Raw genomic sequence first — 10,414 nt, 5'->3', positions numbered from 1 at the left:
GACAAGTTTATGGTTAATTAATAGTGGATTAATGGTTTTCCTGCGATGTATGTTAATGTCCTTCCTGAAGGTATGTTTGATCATTGTCCTTGTGTTGTCAAGGATTCTCATCAGGAAGGGCAAAAGCGTATAAGTTTTAAATATTTGAATATGTGGGGAGCTGCAAAGGATTTTCCGAAAGCATTCAACAGATATGGCAACAGGACATTTAAGGTGTTAGGATGTTCTCTGTTACAAGGAGATTGAAATTGATGAAGCCAGTCTTGAAAGGTTTGAATAGACAATGTTTCTCTGATATTGAGGGTGAGTGTAATGCTGCTGAGATCAGGCTGGAACTGCTGCAACAGGAGTTGGTGAGTAGACCTGCTGATGCTCTTTTACTAGAATATGAATATGAACTCTCTCAGTAACTTAAGAATCTTAAGAAAGCTAAGTTCAGTTACCTCTAACAAAAGGCTCGGGTCATGTGGTTACAGGAAGGGGATAAGAACACTACTGCATTCCATAAGATCATCAAGGCCAGAAGGATAAGTAATTCTGTAATTCAAATTAAGAGTATGAATGTTGTTTGCAAGAAATACTACAATAGTCTGCTTGAGATCAATCAGACCACTATGAAGATCAAAACAAGGGTGATCAAAACAGGTAAAGTGTGTGATGAGTCTCATTGGCACATTCCGATGGCACCGGTTACTGACTGTGAGATAAAAGACTCTATTTTCAGCATTCCCAATGAGAAATCTCCTGGTCCAGATGGACACTCCAGTAAGTTTTTTAAAGATTCTTGGTCTATAATAGGGGAGGAGGTGACAAAGGCCATCCATGATTTTTTTCTTGACAGGAAAGTTGTTGAAGCAACTAAATTCAACAAATATCACCTTAATCCCAAAAGTAGAAAGGCCTACAACTGTCTTGCAATTAAGGCCCAATGCTTGCTGCAATGTCCTCTATCAAAGCATCTCAAAAATTATGTGTAATAGGTTGGCAAGAATCCTTCATGAGCTCATCAGCCAGATTCAAGGTGGTTTTATCAAAGGAAGGAGCATTATGGAGAATATACTCATTTGCCAGGATCTGATTAGGCGATATCAAAACCCTAAATCATCTGCAAATTGTATGTTTAAATTTGATCTCCAAAAGCCATATGTTACTGTAGAATGGTAATTTCTTGACCAAATGCTCCAGGCTTTGAACTTTCCTACCAAGTTTAGGAACTGGATCATGTGCTGTGTTCTTATTACTCCTACATATACTCTTAAGCTCAATGGAGAGTATTTTGGTTTCTTACAGGGCAAGAGAGGGCTCAGACAAAGGGACCCCCTCTCACCCCTATTGTTTACCATATGTATGAACTATCTCTCCAGGATGTTAAAGTATGCAACTGAGAATTTCCTTTTTAAATTTCATCCATAATGTGCCCAGATCAAGCTATGTCACATCATGTTTGTTGATGACCTTTTACTCTTCTGTAAAGGAGATAAGGTATCCATTATGATAATGCTTATAGCTTTTATTACCTTTTTTCAAATCTTCTGGTGTGAAGTTAAGTCCTGGTAAATCGAATGCCTATTATAATGTGATGCCACAAGCTGATAAGGAATAAATTCTAGCAGTTTCAGGGTTAGGAGGAACATTTACCTTTCAAGTATCTGGGAATTCCTATTCAGACTACTAGACTAACTAAGAGGGACTGCAGGGGCCTAATTGATAAGATAACAATCAGAATTAGAAGCATTGGTGACAAGAAGTTGTCTTATGCCAGGAGACTTGTGCTTGTCCAATCTGTTCTTGCTACCTACCATAACTACTAGGCAATGATATTCATCATCCCTATAGGAGTAATGAATAGGATTGATGCTTTATGCATGAATTTCCTATAGGAAGGAAGAAATGAATACACTAGGAATCCTCTTGTACCATGCGAGAGAGTTTGATTGCCTAATTAGGAAGGGGGGGTGGGGGGGCTAGAGCTTAAGAATCTTGTTGTGTGGAATAGTACTGTTGTTGGTAAACTGGCATGGAGGGTGTTTAACATGTCTGATAAGCTATGGGTTCAGTGGGTTAACCATATATACCTGAAAGGAAGGGACTGACATTTATATAATTCATCTTCTGATTCGAGTAGGAGCTAGAGGAAGATTGTGCAAGTGAAAAACAGTATGCTGCAGGGTTGCAGTCAAGGGAACAAGCTTATAGTATCAGGGATGCGTATAACTTTCTAAGGGATGTGAGACCCAGGGTTCCTTGGTTCCAACAGGTCTGGGCTTCTTGGTCAGTGCCTAAGCATAGATGCATTGCTTGGCTTGTCTACCAAGGGGCTATCAATACAACAACAAAGTTTAAGCTGTTGGGAATTAGTGACAGTGATAGCCATTTATTCTTTGAATGTGGATACAGACATACAGTTCCCAAGTCCTTGCTTATTTGGAAGACTGGTTGGCGATGAAAATAAGAAGAGAGAATGCTATTGAATGGATTACTTCATACAGGGCAACAAGATTGAAAAAATAAATGATCTGTTCTATGTTGAATGCTAACATCTATTTCATATGGCACCAAAGAAATACAGGTAGGCTGGAATACAAACTGGATAGGCCTCATGTAGTTAGGGCTCAAATCAAGACAGCAATGAAGGCCAACTGCCTGCCTAAGATACAAATATCCTGTGAAAAACCAGGAAATCAGATGGCGGAACAAGTTTGGCAACAACTAAATTACTGTTTAGCAATATAACTAAGTTTGCAGCGTTTGGTGAATGAATAGGATGGATATTAGACTTTAAGGTATATGTTCTAATCTTGTTTGTTCGAATTTTTTTTATAAAGTCTTGTAGGCATGTTACAAGACAATGATCATGCATTGTGTTTATCACAATGACTTTTTGTAAATCTCTTTTATTGATTTATACAAGCTTACATTTTAGCCCAAAAAAAAATATCTTCTTGATTATTAATATCACATTCACATTTCACAAAAAAAAAAAAAATTGATAGATTGTTAATAGTTTTAAACGACACTTGTCTTAAAAATTAAGACTTATGCGAATCTTATCTCAAAACTATCAATAATATTACACTTAAACTAAATGTGAGAGTTCTTCACGGGTAATGGAAAACGAAAGGCCAGTTTTAGTTTAAAGGCAAATCGATATATTCAATGACTTAAAACAAGTATGGTAAGTGAGATCTAAACACAAAGTTAAAAGGTCAAGAACCCACATTAACTGCACATGGTTAAACCAAAGGAACTTGCTTACTTCTTTCGATTAGAATATGATTTACTTGATAATTCATATTTAGAGGCATTAGAGACGACTTAGAGCCCTTGAGTAACATTGTTTTTTAATAGAGCCAGAGTTGACAATTATATGAATCACAACAAACTCTAATTATACACACAACTTCATTTCTGAATAGAAATTCATAATCATTTTCCATTTCATTTCATGTGCTTCCGTGATGACAATAACAAAAAGTTTGATCAACTCTCACGTCGTGTGCTTGGCCACCTTTTTGTTGCTTACTCAACTGTTATCAGCCGATTCTCATCCTGTAAGTTCTCCAATATTTCATCTCTTCATCAGTAATTTCATATGTAACTATGTAATCCAAAGGGAAACTAAAGATCGGAAAATTTAAATCTTTAGTTAATTTTTCGTACATTTTTTTAGTTACGTTATTGAATTACTAGTTCGCACCTTGAGATCCTTTTCATGCAGCAATTAATCTCGGTTTCGCCACTGCTTATAATATAAAGTTGTACGTGATAGATTTAGAAGAAAATAAATGGTGCATAAATTTTTTCAATCCATCCTCATTGCTTAAAATTAGGAAGTATACAAGTTGAATAACGAGCCAAAATTCTCCCCATTTCCTAAATCCTAAAAAGAAATGAAAAGACCATTACCTATCAACGGCCCAGATTCTATCCTATTAACATCGAACGGTTCACGATTTATGCAAAAAAAATAAAGGGTTAATAGAGTATAGATGAGATAATATTATTAAATGGGTTTGTGAGAGGAAATGAGGAGAAAAGAAATGGAGAGGATCCTTGTTGTTGAATAACAGGGTAACAAATGAGTCTCCGACTGGTTTAGATACCATAAATAATGACAACCTTAATCTTATCTATATTAATACAAAAGACAATACTCAATCCTCAGTGCGCCACGTCATTAATGCAACCTTTTTTTTTCTGGAAATTCATGTTATGGTGGGACCCGTTAGTGTGCAATGTATTTATTTCTTCAGATTTCCGTCTTTTCAAACATGCGATAAATTCCGTCTTGCAACAAATTCTATGAAATAATATTATGAAAAAATTCTATGAATTAATATTATGAAATAATTTTATACATTCCGTGTAAATAAAATTAATAATATATACGCAGAATGAATTACAAATGGGAGTAAATGAAATTTAATTACATAATTTTTAAAACAAAATTAAATAATAATAAAATTACATAATTACGAGAAGGAATTACATTTATATACGGGATGGAACATAAAACGCAAATGAATTACATACATAATTTTTTAAAACTACATGGTACAATAATTTTTGTTTAAAAAATAATTCTTGACGGAGTATTTACTTGGAGTATAAAATATTCATGTATTTTGGTTAATATTATTGTACCATGCAGCAACAACATAACAACATAATTTTTTAAAACTACATGGTAAAAAAAATTTTGTTTAAAAAATCAATCATGACGGAGTATTTACTTGGAATATAAAACTCGGCAACTTAACTATCAGCCGCGCACACCGAAAATGGTAGGTGACAATGATAGGCAATCGAGTTAATTTAGTCTTCAACTAGCATTTAAAGCAAATTTTAATTATTTTTTTACTCTAAAAAAAATAAATAAATTTTAATTTAATTTACAAATGATTAAAAAATTTAATAAAATTTTTTTAATTTTTTTAATTTTTTTAATTTTTTTTTAATAAATAATTCACAATTGTTGTAATAAATATTTTTTTAATAATAACAACACGATAAGTTAACAGTCGAAAAACTTTAAAATATGTTGTTTTTAGAAATGCATAAACAAATATACATCCAAAAATATTAATACTGGCCCAAATACATATCCGTGCAATTTTGCACGGGTTTAAAACTAGTTGTATTTAAACTAGCAATACTTACTAGTTTTAATCCCGTGTAAAAAATACACGGGTTACTTTTAAAACCGTGTAAAAAATACATGAATTATGATGTTATTATTAGAATTCAGTCGAATAAAAGTAGTAGTAGTAATAATTACTCTTGGGCCAAAAAAATTGTAGTCCAATCTCCTATTTTACTCTGTCTAAATTTCTTACTTTACTCTCGGGCCAAATAAACTTGACAAATTATGTTAAATGTTTGGTTTTATAACATTTTGATTTTTCACATTTTCCCGAATTATTTTATATTCTATGTTTACTTTTATATTATATTAACCAAGTCATGTGAATATTAAAGGGTTGTGAAATTTATTGACTACTGACGAACAAAGCTTCATAATTAGAATATTACTCGTAGAATAACAAAGAAAGAAGAATGAAAGAGAGTAATTAATCTTTGTAAAGATCATGGGGGGACACTAAATCATCAACTTTGTTTCTCTATTTTTATATTTCACGAGCCAATAGGAGGATGCTAAATGTTTTAGCTTTTATAAAAAGGGATTTTAATATTGTCTTACCGTTTGAAAAGATACTCTTACATATGAAAACACATATCTCTTTACTACTAAGAGAATAAAAAATTTCAATAGCTTTACCTCCAAAAAGAATCTGGTTAAAAAAAGAAACAAGACTGATATAATATTTAATCATTATAATATTTTAATTAAGATATAATATTTAATCATTATAATCTTTTCTAACTAAATTATAATCTTTTAATTAAAATGAAATAAAATTGGTATAAATCTAAAATTCATATATGAAAAGCCGATAAATTAATATTATTAGTTTCGTATAAAAAAAACTTACCACGTACTTAATTTGTATAAAAACAATTATGATCTGATATTATCAACTTTGTGACAAAAAAAGACTTCAAAATTAGTTGAGAAAATTTATAAATTGAAAACATTAGTTTTGTGGTACAAAATTTCATTAAAATACATATTTCATGACTTTACTCAATCTTTTTGATTAGTTTTTCATTTCAATTTTTTATCCTCATACTAAAATATGAAAATTTAATAATATGAAAAATTTAATCTATAAACAATACATTATAAAGTGAAGAATTTATAAATACCGCGCATGTATGCGCAGGATCCATACTAGTTTAATATGAAATAAATCTTATTTATGATGGTCTGAAATAAGACGGACCAAATGTCACTATTTTTTTAATAAAATAAAACCATTTAATGACAAAATATTATAACTGAAGTTGTCACTTTTTACCCTGAAAATGATGATAGCATTTTATCAGAAAATAGTAACATTTTATCGTATTTGGTCCGTCTTATTTCAGACAGAAAATAGTGCATATGAAATAAAAATTTGCGATTTAATATATAATAGTAATAAATGAATTTTCAACCAATAAAAATAACGTCTCACAGTACGGCACCCTCGAACTAAACATCTTAGTTTGAATCTACCAATTATTATATGGGTTTTTCTAACATATGCCCACTAAGGATAGGATAAGAATTAAAAATAAATGTATTTTCTTCTAAATAAAAGTAAAAGTAATTGATATTACAATTTCCCATAAAAATATGATTTATTTCGTTCCATTTTCAGTTTCTTATCTTATGCCTAGTGGGCATAGGTTAGAAATACATGTTAATCAAACTTGCTTACAAATTCCGTTATTTATAATCTTCTTTTATATATGCTTGTTTTGTTTTTTCCATTATTTTTTCTCAATTATTTTATATTTTTGACGTATTATCTTCTGTTTCATTCTCTTATTTTTTTTTTAATAATAACTACTCGTCTTTGTAAGACTTTTATTTCTAATATCTATTTGTTGTGCTTCTAACTCTTAAGAAAAGCTTAAATTGCTAGGTTACGCACATACCCCAGCACACCCTGGTAGCTTGACTCCCGTGTGTATGTCATATTGACAAAATGAGTTAAGGGGAAACTCTTTCTATGACAAATAGATTTTGAATAAAATCTCAATTGACTATCTCTCTTCCTTATGGGTCTGAACCAAACTCGTTTCAATGGTTTAAGTCCAAGTTTTTGTCTCCGATTTGATAAATTTCATTGGGTTTAGATTATGCCATGGGAAAAGGTTCTCTTTCAGGGTTTGATAATTACCCATTCCAGTGCGTTCACTTCCGGTGAGTGTAGTCCAAACTCCTTTCATGATTTAAACAATGCAACCCAATTAGCTACAAATAATTACTAATTGTGTATACAATGCAATTTTTTATAAATACTCTTTTATTTTAAAAAAAAATCAAAATTTATATTTGCAATTTAATCTAAGTCTTTCAACATATAATGCGTTTTTCTTCCTCGTATTTATTTGTCAACCTATATAAATTTATATTTATAATTTGAAGTATCGCTAGCAAATACATAATAATATAAGTAAGCTGTGACATTTTTGAAACATTTTTTTAGCATATTTAAAAAATGAATTAATATCGAGTACTTAAAAAAATAAATATTTAAAAAACAAAATGTTTATATAAGAGTGCGTTGATATGAAACCCGGTTTACAGAGGTAGAAATAAAATGATTTTTAGCAAAGTAATTGTTCTTTAAAAAACCTTTGTGCAAGTAAACTACTTTGTTTACTTTTAACAGTGGCAAAAGCAATCTCATAATAGCCTAGAACCTACTCCCCTCCGTGTATGCCCCAAAAAGCTTGCCCACCCTATTTTTTAGACCCTTAACCATTTGTCCCAAGCCGGCGAAGGAGTGGCTTTGAATGGATGAGAAGGAATTACTTTTGGTTTTCGGGATAACACGAAAAACGAGCGAGGAAGGATTTGCTGGAAGCATCATATCAGGCAATGCCTTTTTCTTTCCGCGGGAGTTGTTTATCACATCTCGGCTAAAAAATGCAAGGAAAACACATGTAACTGAGGATTCACCAAGGGGGTTTCCTTGAGTTTCTCAACCGCCTCGTAGCCCCGTGCTCATAACCTTCTCTTTCCTTTGATCAAGGAGTACGTTTTCATAACAACTCTTCCCTCTCTTTCATTTGTTGAATTAGCTCTAGGTTTGACCCTTTTGACCAGTATTTTGAGATAAAAGTTACAAACCATCTATAAAAAACATTTATGCAGATAAATTATGATGTTGTCAATCATCATTCATACTAATATAATTACATTGAAAATATCTAAAACGATCTAAAATCATCTGGCGGAGATTGATATCTTAAAGATGCCAAATAACGTCATAATCACTAACTTGTACAAACAAAAAAGCTCTCTCTATGTATGGTGTTAAACAATCATTCAAAAGGCATCACAAATACTATTTTCGAGGCTAGATCTGAGAATGTCGAGGCTCAATACAAGAAACAAATTTCGGGCCATTTTATAAGAAAGATAAATCATATTTATCTGTATAAAACATAAAAAATAAACATCAAATTTCGTCTAAAATAAACTATCAATTATGTTTTCAACATATTATTTTCAATGCTTAACATCGCTAGTCATTTAATTTATCTAAAATCATAGTTATTCACGAATAAAATCATATCAATTCCAATTTCAAAAACTATCTTTCACTATAAATTAATTTTAGAAAATTCAAAAGTTTTTTTTAAAAGTATCTCCTGTATATAAAAGGGAAGTCTTTTGGACTCTTCTGATTGGTTTCTTAAATCTAGGAATTCAAAATAAATTTTTCTCACCCTACCCCACCACTAAAAACCTTCAATTTCTTTCATTTTATTTCCTATAAAACTATATAATTAAGTATACCTTAAAATTTACATTATATAATATTATCTCCATATATAAAATTAAAAAATGTAACTAAAAATTACTAGATTAACAAACTTGTTTATTACTTGAATAACCAATATTAAACGTTATAGTATTAATATGTAGTGATATTAGGAAAATAATAAAAACTAAGATTACCATACAATCCATTAAGAAGTTATTCAATCTTGAAGCATAATAATATGTCTGGCGAAAATCATTAAAATTAGAACGTGTGCTACGGAAACAAAAATAATAAAAGTTGTACAAATATAAAAAAAATCTCATATATGAAATTACAGTTTACCCTTAAATATGTTTACGAATGATCTTTTTATGTACAAAATCAAGGATAACAATAATATCATGTTATATTAACCTCATATATCGAAGTGGTGAGTATTGAGAGAGAAGTTAATTCAATTAGTTTAATTACCGTTAATTATGAAATCCGTTATCGTCAGAATGAAAACTTTCCTTTTTTTTTTTCTAAACTATATGTACGGTAATCACATTAATGATGAAAATCGTATTATTTCTTCGGAATGAAAAAAGTTAATTAAATTACATGTACGTCGAATCTCTAATTATAGACTTATTTATATTTACTAACGCTCATTGATATACTCCTATAACCAATGATAGCGCATGTTATTATCACCCGTGCATTTCTTGCACGGATTTAAAGCTAGTTACAAACCATCTATAAGTTACAAACCATCTATAAAAAACATTTATGCTGATAAATTATGATGTTGTCAATCATCATTCATACTAATATAATTACATTGAAAATATCTAAAACGATCTAAAGTCATCTGGCGGAGATTGATATCTTAAAGATGTCAAATAACGTCATAATCACTAACTTGTACAAACAAAAAAGCTCTCTCTATGTATGGTGTTAAACAATCATTCAAAAGGCATCACAAATACTATTTTCGAGGCTAGATCTGAGAATGTCGAGGCTCAATGCAAGAAACAAATTTCGGGCCATTTTATAAGAAAGATAAATCATATTTCTCTGTATAAAACTTAAAAAATAAACATCAAATTTCGTCTAAAATAAACTATCAATTATGTTTTCAACCTTTATAGTTTTCAACATATTCTTTTCAATACTTAACATCGCTAGTCATTCAATTTATCTAAAATCATAGTTATTCACGAATAAAATCATATTAATTCCAATTTCAAAAACTATCTTTCACTATAAATTAATTTTAGAAAATTCAAAAGTTTTTTTTTAAAAGTATCTCCTGTATATAAAAGGAAAGTCTTTTGGACTCTTCTGATTGGTTCCTTAAATCTAGGAATTCAAAATAAACTTTTCTCACCCTACCCCACCACTAAAAACCTTCAATTTGTTTCATTTTATTTCCTATAGAACTACATAATTAAGTATGCCTTAAAATTTACATTATATAATATTATCTCCATATATAAAATTAAAAAATGTAACTAAAAATTACTAGATTAACAAACTTGTTTATT

General features: G+C 30.4%; 1 protein-coding gene across 1 annotated transcript in view; it reads left to right on the top strand.

Moving 5' to 3' along the window:
* Window positions 1–3,206: 3,206 nt before the first annotated feature.
* The window catches only part of LOC141614982 (uncharacterized), a 32,147-nt gene continuing 24,939 nt past the window's right edge, over window positions 3,207–10,414 (top strand). Inside the window, exon 1 of the mRNA XM_074433611.1 lies at window positions 3,207–3,551. Within this exon, the coding sequence (XP_074289712.1) occupies window positions 3,459–3,551 (93 nt within the window). The 5' untranslated portion in view covers window positions 3,207–3,458. The remainder of the gene's footprint in view (window positions 3,552–10,414) is intronic.

This window comes from Silene latifolia, chromosome 11, assembly GCF_048544455.1.
Source record: "Silene latifolia isolate original U9 population chromosome 11, ASM4854445v1, whole genome shotgun sequence".
In the NCBI taxonomy this organism is placed as follows: Eukaryota; Viridiplantae; Streptophyta; class Magnoliopsida; order Caryophyllales; family Caryophyllaceae; genus Silene; species Silene latifolia.
Note: the sequence above shows the minus strand (reverse complement) of the source record. Positions and strands in the feature narration are given on the sequence as shown.